The sequence below is a fragment of the Protomyctophum parallelum genome (genome assembly GCF_964188405.1).
Source record: "Protomyctophum parallelum genome assembly, chromosome: 4".
In the NCBI taxonomy this organism is placed as follows: Eukaryota; Metazoa; Chordata; class Actinopteri; order Myctophiformes; family Myctophidae; genus Protomyctophum; species Protomyctophum parallelum.
The window spans coordinates 9,313,824-9,331,905 of record NC_139700.1 but is presented as its reverse complement, the minus strand read 5'-3'; the positions used below and the strand labels follow the sequence as shown (position 1 = coordinate 9,331,905).

The window sequence follows — 18,082 nt, the reverse complement described above, 5'->3', positions numbered from 1 at the left end:
GTCAAGGGCACAGAGGCCTTTTGTGGTGGTTCTGGACAACCATGGGTCCGACCGACTCGACACCGGGCACTGCACTCCCTCTGGGGGTGTGGAACGTGTGTGTCGAATTTGTTATGTGCATTACAGCTGTACAGACAGACAGACGGACGGACGACCAGACCAGACGGACGGACGGACACCAGACCAGACCAGACCAGACCAGACCAGACCAGACAAGACCAGACAAGACAATCTTCAGGCCAGGGATCAATGTGTATCAAACATCCTCCATATCACCATCCTTTATAACTGCCTTCATAACGGATCAATAGGTTTCGGGGTGCGGTCAAGAGTCAACTCGGAGAAGAGTAGTCTGTGTGTTTCCATTACATCCTTGCGTTTTCAATAGTATAGCAGATGGTCCCAGTGGGAAGGGAGACTATAGCTGTGCTTTAGCTGGAAATGTTTGACAAGTGCTATGACCACTACATCCATCACAACACAACAGTGTCGAGGGCATTGTTCTGACTATATCTCTGATAAATAAATACAAATCACATTTGTGTAAAGTGAGGGGCGCTCTTATCATCGTACATTGTCAATGGGAAATGTGTGACCACGGTACGGGTTATCTTGATTCATCTTCATTCACCTAACCTACAATATATACCCCTATTTCACACCAGTGCGTCCTCTCTGATCTGATCTCTGATCAGCCAGTCGTGTGACTTGGGTGTCTAGAGGACGCATGCACTCACTGTGCTACTGATCTTCAGCCAGAGCCAGCCACACACCCACATTCTGGCAGCCAGGACCAGGTCACAGCAGCAGTAACCTTAACTTGTTTCAACATGCTAATTTGACCATTTTCTTCTACAAAAGGTAAGACTTAAATGTTAGTTTTGTGTGTGTTTTGCACAGAAATATGCTGTCCAATAAATGTTCATAGATGAAATGACAAGAAATGTAGCCAATATTATGAAATATACTTTTTATGTTATGTCTCAGTTAGCACAGCCTGTTATTTTTTCCCCATAACAGCCATAATTGGAATTGACAGAACAGACAGTTTCATGCTCAATGTGTGTCAGTGTACTGAATGTAAGTCAATTAAACTGGTACTCCAATTAAATCTTATATCCTTCTTTTACAATGGATGCTGATATTGTGAAAGGGTAGTCCTTGTTACAGCTACAGTAATAATGAAAGTACATTCCATGATAGCGGTTTTATTCATTGAATTCTGTGCCAGTGTCAGCATCACTCTACACTCTACCTCTGAAAAAAAGATAATAATAAAATTCCTCTGCATGTAACTTGACAAATAACGTGCTTGTGTATTGTAACAGACTAACAGGAGATGGAGAGCCAGTGCTGGCGTGACAGCCAGTCTGAAGAAGACGGTGACACAGAGGAGTGTCTTTATGGAATCCAAGTAAATAAATATAATAATTATCTTTTGACTCATTGCAATGTACAAGAATGCTTAAATGGATAGTTCACGTTTACCCCTCTATCACACGGAATGTGATATGTGTCCATATCACTACGCCCAAAGAATAGTTCCATGTGATAGAGGGGTCAAAGTTGAACGAAAGTATTGCTAATATTTTAGAAATAGGTCAACAATACAAATCACATTAACACAAAACCAGAGCATAACTCCCACCACGGGACTCGGGCAATCAATTAATACGGTTGCAACCATTATATTAATGGCAAGTATTTCATACAACTTAAGTTAAAAAATGTGAACTATCCCTTTAAGTAAGAAAGTAATTATTAATTGAGAACATGTTGAACTCCTGGCACTCCTTAATTGTTTGCATTTCCATTTAAATAGATGCTAGTATGTTATCCAGATATATGCTGTTTGCTTGTTCACATGTAATTAATTTAGACAGAAGCTATAGACTTCTATCTTAGTTAGTTTATAGCAAGCATTTCATTGTGTTCTTGGCGCTCTATTTACATGACCTGATTATCCTAGGCCTTACTATATGTCATGGAATTACAGTAGGTTTGTGAGGAAGCAAAGCCAAAGGTAAGTATAGGTAACATATGGCGAATGCTATCTGGCTGATCCTGTGGTATAGCGCCTTAAAGTCCGCACAAAGTATTAATTCTCCTTTCTCACAATATAGAGAATTTCCACCAAATGCCTATATGCAGCACACTCTTTTCCTGGCAATAGTGTATAGAAAAATTGTTTTGTCGTAGAAGTTTAGATGTAAACATTTAATAATACCCCTTTATAAAAGAGTATCTCCTCTAAATCATTTCCTCTGAGATTATCTCATCTGTCACACCCCTGTGGTGCTGTTTGTCTCACTCTGTTAACTGTCCCATTTGTTGAACTGATGGGCTCAAGCCTTGAGGCTATGTTGGGGGTTGGCTGTTGTGGGAGTGAAAGCTATAATCCTATGTAACTCTGGGAGTCCTTACATGAACAGGTCATGTAAGTCTTGTCTCCTTACTCAAGTAAAATCCTCATACCTCCAAACTCTGAATTCTTGTGTTGCCTCTTTCTGAGCATGTGTCCTATACAGACTGCCTTAACAGTTTCACGCCATTTGTGAGAGACGCTTTGAGATTGAACTCCTCTCTGGTGTTGAGCTGTCGAGAGCAGAAGGTGAACAGTGAACACGTGTATGTATTTGCCGCTCCAGGGGAGCTGTACTAGTGACCCGCGTCGTCACGCCCCGCTGGGCAGAGACATAGCAGCAGCCAGGACACTCAGACACTGCAGTGGCTGTCAGGTACAAAAACACTCACCTGCAGTCCTTTCACACTGAAGGGACACATTGTGCATTTTGTCATCTTGTCCCCACACGTCTCATATTTGCCATCGACAATGAAAGGAGAAATTAGGTCAAATGTCCGCAACACAAACATTAAATGCCATTGACAATGAAGGGAAAATGTACGTCATCTTGTCCACACACGTCTCATATTCGCCATGGACAATGAAAGGAGATATTAGGTAAAATGTCCGCCAAATATGACGTAAATGTGTGGCAACAGGCATTCTGATTGGCCGGTATGAGATGATGCATGATGATGTACGATGATAAGAGCGCCCCTCACTTCACACGGGTGTGATTTTTAAATATTACGGAGCATTAATTAGGCATATCTCTGCTTCTTTTCTCCACCTCATTGATGTTTTCTCTCACTCCTCTTTCACTGCTGCAGGGAGTACAGGATGATAGATGACATGGACGTTGACATGCATATTAGCGTCAACTTCTTGGATGTAAGCTAACTTAACACATATTTCAGTCCAAACAGTAACTGAACAATCAATTGAATTACTCAATCAATTCTATACTAGAAACTGTCCCTTTTCTTGGTAGATATACATGTGTAATTTGGCTACTGTACTGTGCTGTTAGTGTTTTCATCGTACGTGTCTTGTTGTGTATTGATTGTCACAGAGATTTTTTGAAAATATTTGAAAATGTTCAGCTATAATGATATGCCAAAAATAGGGATGCAGGGCTGTGTTTGGCCCTTAAAAGGATAGAGACTGATCTGGCGCGAAGCTCCGCCCACCCCGCTATTCATGTCAGTGGAAGTTGCTCAGTGGCGTTTTGAAGCACCCGGAAGGACCGTCTCAAAACGTCTACTTCCGCATTGGACCACCAAATTTCCAATGTGGAAGTGCAACCGAGCGCTCAATGTTAAAGCAGCCCAGCTGCACGGGGTTTCCTTGTCATGAATCCACGGGTCTGCCTGCAGTCCTTCCTCTTAGGGCCCAGTGCTTCAACGTTGGAGTGCCTCACTGGACCCTTGGTTTGGCCCCTGTATGTCCACAGCAGGAAGTGTGCAGGGCCTGGAAGATCCTCCCATCAGAACCCATAGTCATCCGTCTGCACTTCTCTCCATCCCGGTACTTGGGCGGTCCTGGTGAGCTACTGTTACAACCAGTTGTGGAAAGTTTACTGTAAACTGTAAACTTGACTGTAAACTGTAAACACAGTAAAATAGGGGGTCTGGATTTTCATTCTGTACATTCCCTTTTCTGTATATCTCTCTGCTGCACTGGCAAAGAGATATATTTTAATTTCTTAACGGTACCGTCGTCCTTACAGTACCATCGGTGGAGGTATTCCAGCCGTCCAACATAGATGGTTTCAGCGTCGGACAACAGCTACAGAAGTGAGCGTTCATTTCAATTAAATACTAATCTCTTAACATGGAGGTGGCAGTACAAGTCAACTAATGAAATACAAACGTTCCCTCAAGCATCCTCAAGACGTTCATAGCCCAGGAGAGGAAGGATCTGTCCAATGAGAGGGTGGTAGTCCAACAGAAGACCACACACAGCTGGTTCAGGCCTGCAGGAACCATCAAGAAGTTCCGCACGAGACTCTGCATCTTGCCACATATGTCAAAGTAGGAAACGCTTTGTTCAGATCATTCCTTCACTTGCTGTGAACCAGGTCTAATGGGCTCCTGGACCCTGCTCTAAAGAGTATAAGATTGTTTCTTCTGAGCTAAAAGTGAACCTTCTGATGAATCGGACAACCTTCTACACCATCAAGAATCCCAAGGGAGAACTCTTCGCCTACACCCCCAATGGAAAGGTAAGACCCCACTTCTTATGTGGCGTGCGCGGCAGTCAAGGAGATTTATTAAGGCAATACTAATAATACAGTTACATTTTATGTAGACTAAATTCACAGCTCCTGATGAAAGTGGATGATATTGTAAAAGGGGTCTCTCTCTCTCTCTCTCTCTCTCTCTCTCTCTCCAGAGGTTGCTGGTGCCTCCGGTTAACAGATTACAACAAAACAATTGTTTGAGTAAATTTTCTGTAAGACATCCCCCAGCCTCCAGCATGGCTTCTTGGCACAGGTAATGGATGTATAAAATGCTGGTAAAAATATATATGAAGTAGTGCACACATTAAAAGGGTGCTTTGGGTTGCAAATGTGTCTGGTAAGGGTCCAGTGTTCTGTGAGAAAAAGACTGCCGAAGCAGACAACCCACAACACTGGTTTAGTTTAGTTTATTTCTGACCTTTCACCTGACCTTTGTCACATGTATAACAATACATAATACATTATACAGACACTTGTGTGGCCCGAAAAGGTGTAGGCTGAAGCTAAAAGCTTATAATTGCCTACCCTATCATCATACATACCTCACTTCCTGTTGTCTTGTCACAACGCTAAGGAAGGCCCATTTGGCCGAAACGCGTCCGCGTCCACGAGGTAAATAAAATGTGAAAAGGACATTTATTGAGTGCTGCATGGCGCTTACTTATTTTTTCCAGTTTCCTGTGACAATATTGTTGTTTGTTTATTTTAGATAATGAAGTATGCTGAGCAGAGGATGAGGACCCTGAATGAATACTGCGTGGTCTGTGATGAGCGACATGCATTTCAGAATGGCCCTATGTTAAAGGTATACACTGCCAGATAGCAATATACTGTAGGTTTAATACTAGTATGCTGTACTGCCATGTTCTAGTGTCTGTCATTGCATTGCCATTATGATTCACCTCTATGTTTCCAGCCAGCGGTTTGCACCAGGGAACTCTGCGTCTTTTCCTTCTATACATTGGGTGTTATGTCTGGTGCTACGGAGGACGTGGCAACCGGTGCAGAGGTACACAAACGCACGCACGCACGCACGCACGCACGCACGCACGCACGCACGCACGCATGCACACGCACACGCACACACACACACACACACACACACACACACACACACACACACACACACACACACACACACACACACACACACCATGCAACTGCAATGAAGAGATCCTTGATTTACAGGTAGTGGACTTGCTAGTGGCCATGTGCAGAGCTGCCCTTCAGTCTTCGCGCAAGACCATCATATTTAAACCGTACCCCTGCGTGGTCAATCCATGCGACCCAAAGACACTGGCCTTCAGCCCCAGGGTAATCACACTGGCCTAATCTGCATTCTTGTCACTTCATTGCAAATGTCTCATGCAATGTGGAGTTATTGTCTCCACCAGGCCGAAGGCATGGGGAGAGAGTATGTTTTGCACTCCGTCCATCCGTGTGTCCGTGTGTCCGTCCGTGACAAGCTAATCTCGGCCACCGTTAACCCGGTCGATGCCACATTTTGCACACACACTCCCTGGATGCCAACGATGAACCTCTGCCCCAAGATTTCCAGAACGGCCTGTTATAGCGCCACCAGGAGGCCGCTTTGTGCAAAACAAGTTTTTGCACAGTACACCTACAGATTTTGTCAAAAAATCCCGCAAATCGTTACACAGTATCTCCATAGTCATGTGCTCAAGACGGATGTGTCTGATATTTCATATTCCATCCTAATTGGCTAACATTGGCTTTCAAATTTTGCAGGATTGGCCTGTTTTGAACAAAAAACCTCAAATCATGAACGCAGCGTGCAATTTCACGTGAAATCTTTCACGCACTTTCCTACTAGGCTGAGGAATATAGCCCACCCATTTCACATTGCCCTGTTATAGCGCCACCAACAGGTGGATTGTGCATGCGTGCCATCAACACGGATCTGCACCATTTCCCATATTCCATCCTGATTGGCAAAGATTGGAACAAACAAACAAAAAACATGTTTATATTACTCCTAAATATTCCTATCCTCCTGGTGGAGACCTGTGCCCAGAAGGGCACTTTTTCTAGTTTTTTTATATTTCTTTTCAATCTTTATCTTGTCACAGAGAAAGAGCTTCGATAGGCTGCAGGATTTATTGGACAGCGTCATGTTGGTCCAGAAGACGTCACAGGTCATGATCTGACTTCATTATTCACAGTCTCTCACATCATGAATTCTGGTGGAAAAAATCAGAAAGGAAATGTTGTCTTTTCCAGGGTTCATATTCAGAAATAAAGAAACAGGTGGACATGGCAGATCCTCTTGCACACGCTTTGTTACAATGGATACTATACACATATACTGTATCAAACCTTTATGCCATTTATAGGTGTTATGTTGACTACCTTCTGAGTTGACTACAAGTATCTGCCTGTGCAAGTGTTAATAGTATCAACTGATATGGCATGATTTATATTTGATTTCACGTCATTTCTCTGTGTACGATAGCAGCTGGAGTTCATGCACTCCCCACCAGTATCTGCTCATCAGCAGCCCCCCTGCTAAAGAGGCTCGATTCCAAACTGCCAGAAAACTTCATGGCAGCACCTTTGCGTTCCAGTGAGTCAAATTCTTGTTTGTGACACATATTGTATACAGTATGTATGTATAATCTTAACCTTACCTGTCCCCTACACTCCACACATATTCAAATAATGCAATCCCTATTTTGCTGTTCAGTCTTTCATTTTTAGTTTCTGTTTCTTTCTTTAGTGGCTCCCACATTGGAAATTGGCATTCGATACTCAGAAATGGGCTAGTCAATGCCTCCCACACAAAGTTGCAGGTATAAAAAGGACCAAATGTATTCAGAGCCTGGGTATGAAAAGTACAAATGTATTCACAGCCTATTAAGGGTCAGTTTAATAGATATGGTGTTCAGGTTTTTTTGTTTTTGTTTTTTGTCCTAAGGAAAGTAGGCAGTTCACCCGTTTGAAATCACATGATGTTTCAGAGGCAAGCATCTTAACCAGCAATTGACAGGCACAAACATAATGTATGATGATGATTTGAACAGATTAAATCATTTGTGTTCAGTTACGCTTTTTAACCCTGAATTGTCTCAATTTAAAGATGATTCATGCACTTATCATTCACTCTTGTATTCTTTCTTATTTAAGCTTAATGGGGCTGCATATGGAAAAGGCATCTATTTAAGCCCCGTCTCCAGCATATCCTTTGGATATTCGGGTAAGAATGCACACACATGGGGGCACGGTGGCACAGTTGGTAGTGCTGTCGCCTCATAGCTAGAAGGTCCTGGGTTCGATTCCTGCTCGGGGCGCTGTGGGTGCTGGCGGCGTGTTTCCTCCTCCGCGTCATCAGTGCCCATACCCGAAGGCGGGGTTGGCGAAAGGGCCTTTCTGTGTGGAGTTTGCATGTTCTCCCCGTGTCCCCTAGGGTAGGTACCCTCACAAAAACATGCAGTAATCCTGGTCTCTAAACTGCCTCCCCCTGGCCAGCCGGGGCGCCTGATGGAGGGGAAAGGAACTGGTTGGAATAACGTGTTCCTTCCATGCGCTACATCCAACCAGGGAAACTCCCCCCTGTCAGGTGTAAAGGAGCAACTTGGACACTCAAGCATGAAGGAAGCATGAGTTCAAGTCCGTTGCTCTCCCCAGGTTGGCGGAGGGTGTGTAGAGCCCAGGATCACATTAGATGATTGACACCGGGGTGAAAAATGGGTTACAAAATCGTGGGATAAAAAATATATAAAAAAAAAAGAATGCACACACACAAGCGTTTTGCTACAATCCCTGAAACTGAGTATTTATGTTAATTCACAGTTTGTAAACGCCTTTCCCCCCACTATTCTCAGATATGGGTAAAGGTCAACACAGAATTCCTTCCAAAGAAGAACTTATTAACACATATAACCGAAACAACACAATTGAGCAGGTACAGTGGGTGCTTGCTCCTGTCGTACACTCAAAATCCTACACTGTCCTACACAACAATGTCTGATCTCAGCTTCAGCTGCCTCACCGATCTAGTCTTGCATTCAATCTAGGAGCGCCCGGGACAAGCCAGGTTTATTCAGAACAGGAATCTGAATTGCATTGCACTCTGTGAGGGTAAGTAATGACACTCCTTAACCCATTTTGACCTGAGATCAGATTCTAAAAAAATCTTCTACATCTTACAGTTTTCTGAAAAAGCTATGTTTCTATGTCAGTCGTTCTTCGATTTTTCAAAAATAGCAGACCTACAAGCTCGTAGCCTACAAGCTCGTAACCACTCGTCGCTCAGATCTGAGCTTGTAGATCTGCTATTTTTCAATAGCTAAAGCATAACATAATGCTAACACCAAAAGGGGTTCCCGCCCAAAATGGGTTCAACCCTGGCATCCCTATTTTGGGTATGTTTGAAGATGTTCAAAAATAGCAGATTCACAAGCTCAGAACACATATATATAATATGTATTTTTGGGGGTGGAGGGGGGGTATAGTCGAAGTGGTTAAAGGGAATTCAATGACTTGTTTCTAAACACATTATCCATGTTAATAGTTATGGCTGCATTTTGGAACCATATTTTACTGAATTGTAAACTGTATCTTTGTTGTATGACAGATTTACAAATTAAACATCACAATGTCGTGCCACAAACCGCACTGCTTAATTGCACTTCCATGGCTTTGTCTCATGAAATGTGTTATTCATTCATATCATTAACAGTTATAACTTCAAAGGATCTTCAAAAACAACAACAATAACATATGGATGTGCCCTATATCTGACCACGTGTGTACGCAGTTCTTCTTTGTGTAAGTACACAAACAATAATATCTGCCGTGGATAGGAGACACCAGTGTCAACACTCAGGACTCCAGGATAGAGAGGGAGATTATACGAGTTATTGCAACGAGGCCTTGCTGAGAAAATATGTATGGTCACTTCACATGAACACTCACACGGCCAGACACATGCCAGCATGCACGTATGCAATGCATCTTCTTGTCATATCTCCTGGTATGCACGCACATGCACACGCATGCACGCACGCATGCACGCACACACACACACACACACACACACACACACACACACACACACACACACACACACACACACACACTTATGATATTTGTTCATGACTCATGTTGTGATTTACATTTTGCATGATTACCAATTCAAACGATCATGCAAACACTGGCCAGAGAGGCTGTTCATTATGCTCATCTCTCTCTCTCTCTGGCATGCCTTTACTGTACATCCTTGTCATGCAATTTCTATAATTAGGCCAATCAATCACAAGAGGCAACTCTATATGCTATCTTGTTTTGTAATGTGCATGTGGTTTACTCTGTAACAATGTCTAGTCACAGTTAACAACCTTTCATACAGTATGTGTAGGATTTATACAAAGTCAGGGTTTCGATGCTTTTCTAATTTGGAAGTAGTAACTATAGCTCTAGGCTTTAATTGTGGTCTAAGATCCACCATGGATATAAACATTGTCGGATCAATAAAGTCGGCCCGGGGTGCCCAAAAGGTAGATCGTGATCTACCAGTAGATCACAAAGGCTGTGCAGGTATATCACAAATATATTTAATTTAAATATTTAAAACAAAAACTGTTTCACATGTGCCACTTGAATTAAGGTGACTTGATTGACTGTTTTACACAAATGTCAGTAGCATTACAAAGTTATAATACAAAAAAACCCTACCAATTAAAGACGTACCTCTATTTCCCATACCAAGTGTGCTTGTCTCATGTCTTACTGTACATGTAACTATTCCAAAGCCACTCAGGTAAATTTTTAAACAAATTTCAGCAATGGGATCAACATTTCTTTTTCTGTGTAGATCTCATTGAGCTGGTAATTTTGAAAGTGGCTCTCAAGTCAAAAGAGTGTGGGCACCCCTGGTCTAGGCTATATCTCTGTGAGCAGGTTCTACTTCCAAATCAGGGGGATAGGTGCCCCAGTAGCTCAGGGTGTTGTGTGTCAGCCACATATCTCAACCTCCCTGGTTTGGTTTCAGGGTTCTCATTCCTCTCTCTCTATCTCTATCATTTCTGACAAAAATGAGAATTGCCAAAAATGTTTTATAGTTGTGCATTTTTTTAATAATAAAATAATAATAATAAATAATTGATATGGTATCTAATGTTATTGCTGGTCGGTAATGAAAGTCTGTCAGGAAAACATGAACATGAACTGGAGCATGTTATTATTATGATTAACTGCATTATATGTTGACCTTGACCTTTGAACCATGGATTCCAGGCCAGCTCATGTTATCTGAGTGCTTAGCTATAAGACGATAGCGGTAACCAATAGGAATCCTCTCTATGAGCAGTGTCAGTCCTACCACAAATTCTCCAGAACAAAAAACAAAACATAGGCCTATCATGTCAACAAGCAGTCATTATTTTTTTAGTAACCAACGTTTTATTTTTTTAAAGAGGGAATGCTAGAGGAGGGGATGATATTGTGATGTATCTGGTATTTCGATTGGGCCTTTTGACTCAAAGACTTTCAGCTTTCAGGAAGAAATCTAAAATACACAGGGAAGACATATTTCAATATTCTATGTAACCACGCCTGCCACACCTGGGGGTCTATTAGTAATGTTAACTCCATAGACACATACAAACAAGAAAAATCACAGCACTACATCTTTAAAAACCTTTTCAAGGGAAGGGACATTATGGACAAACAGTTCACACAAAGTCCCACAATAAGTGTATCTTTTCAGTAGCTACAGTACATGCTTTCGAGAAGAGAGAACTACCGTGGCCCAGATCTTGGCCCCAAGGAGAATCATCGAGGAGCTGTCTTGTGCTTTATCGACTTCAAATTTGATTGTCCGTCACTGGTCATTAATGTACTCATGTACTCCTAACAACCCAGGCCGCTTCTTAACCCGTTCACCAGACCCCCAGGTAATTCGTACAGACATTAAAGGGAAGGAAAAAGGAGTCATTCTTTTCTGTATATGTGTCTAAAATGAATTTGGTAACATGCAGTTGTAATGTAACAGTTCTTTTTTTTTTTAATATACCTATATATAAAAATGTTCACTTCCTGTTGATTTTGCCATTTTTATTAGGAAGAAAAAACCCGGACTGAATCCCTGCATCCGGATTCGGATCTTCAAATAGTTTAATCAGCAGGAAGCTAACAAAAAAGAAAAAACTGTTCTGGGTTTAATGATCTTCTATAATATCATCATCTGAATAAACTGTGTTCATTTATGTACTAAAAGACTGACTTTGAGAGCTGTTTCAGCATATAATGTAAGTCAACGAGGAGCATATTTTGCATTATCAATTTCTAATCAATGGAACAATTTATTTTTGATTTCTTGTCCACCTTTGGAGTTACATCATTGGCAAGGTAACTAACTCAAGCCTAAAATAAAGTGGTCTTGCCCTTTAAAGAGTGAGTGAAACTTCACCATTGTACACAAGGGGGTGGCAGAGAGCTGTCATCTGTCACCTATTTAGTCCATGAGCCTGAGCCCCAAAATTGGTATACATGAAGTTTTCTGAAATTGTACATTTAAATATGCAAATTAGGCATTATATAGGAAAACAATTTTTTTATTTTATTTTATTTTATTTTACATTTTTCTGCCTGTAGCACTTTGAGATTTGCTTCAAATGTAAAGTGCGTTATAAATAAAATTGATTATTATTATTATTATTATAAAAATATGCCCAGATATGTATAACTTTCCAGAATTAAAATCTGATAATTGGATAAAGCCAGAGCCAACTTATTGTTCGCGTGTTAGAGTCAAAGGTTTTAAACATGACCATTGGCCGTGCATAGCTGTCAAATTAATGTAAATTAAGAAGAAAGACAGACATTTGACTTGAATTAATATTTGATTTGATTTGATTTACTGTACAAAATTACATGCGTATACATACCATACATATCATGCTCTGTTCTTTACCTACAGAGAAATGTCTATTTGTATGTCTCTAAATGTTTGTATGTCTTTAAATGTTTTGATGAATTGAACAATGTGGACCCTGTTGTAAACAAGTGTAATGCTTAATTGGGTCGTCCACTCACAGTTGACAGTCTTTGTATTGAGTTCGTGCTTAAAATGTACTGTAAATTCTACAAACTGTTAATAAAGATTTCAATCAATCAATCAATGAATTCCTGCATTGTCTTTAATCCTCCTACGTGACATGCATGACAGGTCATATTTGCATGTGCGTATATGGGGTGGGGTGGGTTAGGTTGGTATGATGCATCATCATAGGTTGGTTATAGGTATGTTATATGTTACTGTATATGATGATGTGAATGTGATGTCACAGTCACGCGCATACCCTCTGTATGCCAAATGGGCCAAATGTAGTACTCATTCATGCGCAGTAGGGCGGCATGTACGTGCGCCGCGGCTCGATCGTGCCCGAGTGGAATAGACAAGTGGCGACACGCTTGCATCTCGCGGCTATAGTTCCAAACATTGGAACTATCCCATTGAGATAGAATGAGCACTTCCGCATTCCATTGTTACAATGGGAGTCAACGCGAATGTCGCCACTCTCTCACTAGATTATTCTGGGTCGTGCGTCCGTCCTCTCTCCTCCAGTCCAACTCCAAGAAGCCGGGTCGTGTCCCGTTGTTTAGCTGACTAAACTTTATCCATCATGTTCAGAGCTGCCGTCCGTCTCTCTGTCTCCGGCGTCCGGAGTTTAACGCGTGTACAGCCAGGATGTAAAGGTGGGCTACGTGAACGCTTTTTAATTCACTATGTCGTCCGATTTATTTAATAAAGTTGACGTCTGGTGTGTGTGCAAGCGAATCAGAGCTCAGGCTGTCAGGACTCATGCTAATGATGCTAGTGTTAGCATGCTAACAGTAACGTGATGGCTGCTATCATGCTACTACATTAAATGCGTTCTACACAGGTACATTCAGTGTTGCCCGGGGTGTGTTGGTGATAGTCTGGCATGGTGGTGTCGTCCCTGTGCTTGACTGTACCAGCCAATGTTCCATTTACGATGTTTTTTTCACGTGTGTCCTACTGTCCTTGCCATGACCCACTTGACAGGCCGGGCCCTGTGTGTGGCTAACTGGCTAGGTTACAGGTAGCAGGTAGAGTAGTAGATAAACTATGTTTATTTTTAGTCAAGAGTCAAGACTATAGCGGCAGAGCCACGTGTCCTTTGCTTTAGAGATTAGTCTAGTATGTGTTATAACAATATAGCTTGTATTGGAGCAATAGAATAGTTGAATGAAGTTGTACGTGTTCAACTCATACAGCATATTAATCGGGTCATATCGGGACACTGGCGAAGGGCCAACAGGATGCAATCTAGAGTTGCAATACCATCCATTGACTCCCGACCACACCTATTTGCTTTTGCAATCTTGTACTTTAAACTCGCCAACATTGCAGCTCTAGACCAAGCTTGAATTATCTTCTTTCAATCTGCCAAGATTTTTGTTTCATAAAAATTGCAATAATGCAGTACAATGCTCAGCCATACTTTGCCTATGCTGCAGAGTGCACTGCTTGCACCTCTTATTTAGTTAACACTAGGTGCCACTGTAAGTACGTTTCAACAAATGTAAACCTCTTAACTTAACTTGTTCATATCTTGTAGCTCCAATGGCTTTGAGGTGTTACTCACATGGGAAGCAAGAGACGGATGAAGAGTTTGATGCCCGTTGGGTAAACTATTTCAGCAAGCCAGACATTGATGCTTGGGAACTGAGAAAAGGTCCGTATGTCAAATTACTGTCTGTATGAATAAGAATATATACTAGTTAGTCTACATATTACAAGCAGGTAATATGAACTTAAAAGTGTTTTATTTATTTACTTTGCCATTTGTGGAGTAGGGAAAGGTTGATAAAATATGTTGACATTGTCATTTGTTTAACTGATTTCTGTGGATCCTTCTTTCAGGAATGAACACGTTGATCGGTTATGATCTGGTACCTGAACCAAAGATTCTTGAGGCAGCACTTAGAGCTTGTCGGAGACTAGATGACTTGGCCAGTGCTATCCGAATCTTGGAAGCTGTCAAGGTGAGAGAGAGAGAAGTTATTATACATATTATAGATATATGGCTGTGTTGTTCATTTTGTACCCGTTTATTATTACGCATCATACATGGGTGGGTAGAGAGGCTGTCTGATAATCAGAAGGTCACCGGTCGTCCGTCTGTCTGTCTAGGTTCTCAAATAGAAACTTTAATCAGTTCTTCAAATGTATTTATTTGTACTAAATATCAGTCAAAACCAGGGCGTCAGACAAACTTTTTCACCACTGCCCCAGAGCAGTCCAAAAATAAAATGTTAAAAGAGTGTTGGAGGAAGTACAGTAGCCTGCCATGGCCAGGACTTTGGTGTGGAAGATTTATTTCTAAGGGGCGGTTACAAACTGACTCCAACGTCACAGCAAAAAAGTCTCTCTTTGAATAGTGGGCTCTGATTGGTCACCCACAACTCTGGACTGAGGGAAATGTAATTCAAATTGCCAGATCAATCTCCAAGGATTTCTTTCCCCTCTGGTTTCGTCTGGTTTCCAGGCTAGAATTACAGTAATGATTGCGGATGATGCAGGTTCGATGCCAGGCCAGGCCAGCAATGTGCCGATGTGTGTCCCTGAGCAAGACTCTTAATCCCTAATTAGCCCTTAACTAAGCCCCACCCACTCCACTCTACGACGGCAAGCTGTCATTCTCACCCATTGAGATGCTTGTTAAATGACAGGATCTCTCCAATAAATGATCGATCATTTCAGTAGCAAGAGCTTCAAAATGTCTTAATCTAGTCAACAAGGCCTGCAGTAGGCTATGCACTGGACAAATGTGCATGACATTATTTAAATAAACTAGAAATACGAGGAAATGTTAGAGGGAGAAACGGTATCCAACAATCAACTTTAACTACGTTCGACAGGAGTTTTCATGTAATGCACGGTAAAACTACAGTGATTAGAAATGATTGACATTTCCTGGGTGGGTCAGTTGTGTAACTTTCCCGACGTTAAGCTGTGTATGTGTTCAACAACACAGCCATGCAAAATAACATTGACATGAGGTGAGGTGATGAAAGCTTGCCATTTGGATAGACATTGGACAATCGCTTCTGGGATGGGGTTTAGCGAAGGGCTAATTGCAGTCGTAGAATAGCTGCTCATTGCTCTTGGTGGTTATAGGATGGTTAATGCATAGGACAAATTTCACTAGGCTATGTAACAGTGACAAAAAAAACACCCCAAGGAGTGGTGGGTACTAAATTAGTATTCCTAACTTGTTTTGAGGTGCCTTATAGTTTTATTTGAGGCGAGGTGACCTTTTATTGAGAGTTTAATAAAGGACAAATATTGGACTAAATGAGCCTGTGTCGTCTTTTACTGGGGGAGTTATGTCACAGCACAGACGACAGAAAAATGTAGCCTCTTGTATTTGCGGTTTTACACAGATGCCAAAAGTTAAATATTAAAAATAATGGTTTCAATAACAATGTCCCCTCTATTGGTGCAACAAAATCACTGCATAGATTATCTTCTCTTTAATATCACAATCCAAGATAGGTCATTGAGCGAGGTCATTGTTTTGGTAAGCAGATTCATGGAGAACGGTCTGAGATGCGAGATGTTGATCCTTTCAAAGGAGATGGCAAGGTATCTAATATCCGCCAAAGCTTGTAGATCAGCTATTCATGCCAGGATTGTCTGCCGTTCCTAGTCTGACAGTGTGTCAAAACTGCTGGTACCAGTCGGGAGATTCATTCACCCTAAATCATGGGTTTTCAACAGGTGGTCCGTGGACCACTGGTGGTCCGTGAAGGTGTTGCATGTGGTCCCTGACCATGCATTTAGTAATGTAGGAAAGTGAAGATTCATATTTGAATTTATTGTATTGACCACAAGTTGAGAAACAATGCAGTAAATAATCTGGTGACAATTGATGACGCATCGATGTTGTCAGTTACTGGGAAGACGGATGTCAAGAACTTCCAAAGAAAAGTGAGTTAGAATCTCAAGGGAAACTGTACCGGATTGCCTGGTTGAGTCACCATTATAAGGAAATGTGCCCATAATGAATCGCAAGTGTCTGCTTACTGAGTCATAGAATAAGTTACAATGAACAGTTGAACACATTGAACAGCAACATGAGTTTATATGGAAGGTTAATTTCTTTCCCCCACAACACGACCATATCCCCCCTCCCAACACAACAATGGTCCCCAGGTTGATTCTCAGTCAGGGTGGTCGTCCCCAGGTTGATTCTCAGTCAGGGTGGTGGTCCCCAGGTTGATTCTCAGTCAGGGTGGTGGTCCTTGGTTCATACTCAGTTGAAAACCCCTGCCCTAAATACATATTTTAACAGTTTTAATGCCGGGATTAAACGCGCGTCTTCCATGCTAGACTCCCATGTTTGCACTGCAGCGTGTCAATCCCCATGTCTCTACTCATTCCCTGTCAGTCTACTGTAAAAAAGAAAATAAATATAATTTACTGTTACTTTTTTCAGGACAAGTCAGGCCCCCACAAAGAAATCTACCCATACCTGATTCAGGAACTGCGGCCAACACTAGATGAACTTGGAATCTCCACCCCTGAAGAATTGGGCATTGACAAAGTATAGCAAAGTATAGGTAGGTAATATATTTTACTACAATGTGATATTTTGTTTACTACATAGCATTATTCAGTGTTACAAATATCTCACTCAAACTGAAATTCTCTCTCTCTCTCTCTCTCTCTCTCTCTCTCTTACAGTTCTCAAACAGCTGTGGACACCAGATAAAAGACCACTTGGACAACCTTGTACTTAAATATTTGCCCCCATATAATATGTATTATATTTAATTTGGCCTTTATTATGTTCTTTTGCTTGTAAAATATTGACGGACCTAATAAAGGAGAAACTTATCTTGATTGAGTGTTGTATTAATGTTTTGAGGTAATTCAATTTTGTTGCAGCTAACACCTGTTCTAAAAGGTGCAGTATATGCATAAAGTAGCCTATACGTACGTGTAGGTCACATGATGCATGTTTTGGACCTTGCAACTGTAAATGGACATGTATAATTGTGAGGGTAATAACTTATTTTGCCACCAGAGAGCAGCATTTTAGTGCGAATGTAAAAAACAACCCCTGTATATCATTCTGAGATCTGTGACATGTTTTTATTTCAGGGAAAATGTATATGATGGTAATAAACATGTTGAAAAGGTAATGAGTTATAGGTTTATTATCACCATGGTACCTTTATACAACTATTATTCAGTTTAATGTTATATTTTATGGCTGGCTGACACATTTGTTAGATGAAATCCTAGCCTAATTAAAATGCAAATTGAATATTTGCATTTTAATTGTTGGTACATTTAATTTATCTTATTTAAATAGAATAAATATATCTTTGCAGTATGCATTTGGAATGGATTTTACAAACTTGGGTCATTTGAGCACAAAGTTAATATCAAAATACAGAAAGCAATTATTTATTCATTATTTTAGGAAAGCAACTCTTTC

At 41.2% G+C, this 18,082-nt stretch overlaps 1 protein-coding gene and 1 pseudogene across 2 annotated transcripts; both read left to right on the top strand.

Moving 5' to 3' along the window:
• Positions 1-1,339: 1,339 nt before the first annotated feature.
• LOC310858080 (protein mono-ADP-ribosyltransferase PARP6-like) lies at positions 1,340-9,378 on the top strand (annotated as a pseudogene). Its single transcript has 17 exons — positions 1,340-1,414; positions 2,649-2,738; positions 3,798-3,888; positions 4,074-4,140; positions 4,228-4,377; positions 4,425-4,568; positions 4,804-4,839; positions 5,296-5,391; positions 5,503-5,595; positions 5,775-5,900; positions 6,677-6,742; positions 6,828-6,914; positions 7,060-7,170; positions 7,324-7,396; positions 7,731-7,800; positions 8,429-8,508; positions 9,364-9,378. The product of its transcript is annotated as a protein mono-ADP-ribosyltransferase PARP6-like (transcript).
• Positions 9,379-13,076: 3,698 nt separating this feature from the next.
• Positions 13,077-17,481, top strand: LOC310856966 (cytochrome c oxidase subunit 5A, mitochondrial-like). Its single transcript, XM_083762551.1, has 5 exons — positions 13,077-13,304; positions 14,192-14,308; positions 14,497-14,618; positions 17,075-17,198; positions 17,323-17,481. Exons 1-4 carry the CDS (start codon positions 13,232-13,234, stop codon positions 17,186-17,188), a joined length of 426 nt encoding a protein of 141 aa, XP_083618677.1. The 5' UTR covers positions 13,077-13,231; the 3' UTR covers positions 17,189-17,198; positions 17,323-17,481.
• The last annotated feature ends 601 nt before the right edge of the window (positions 17,482-18,082 follow it).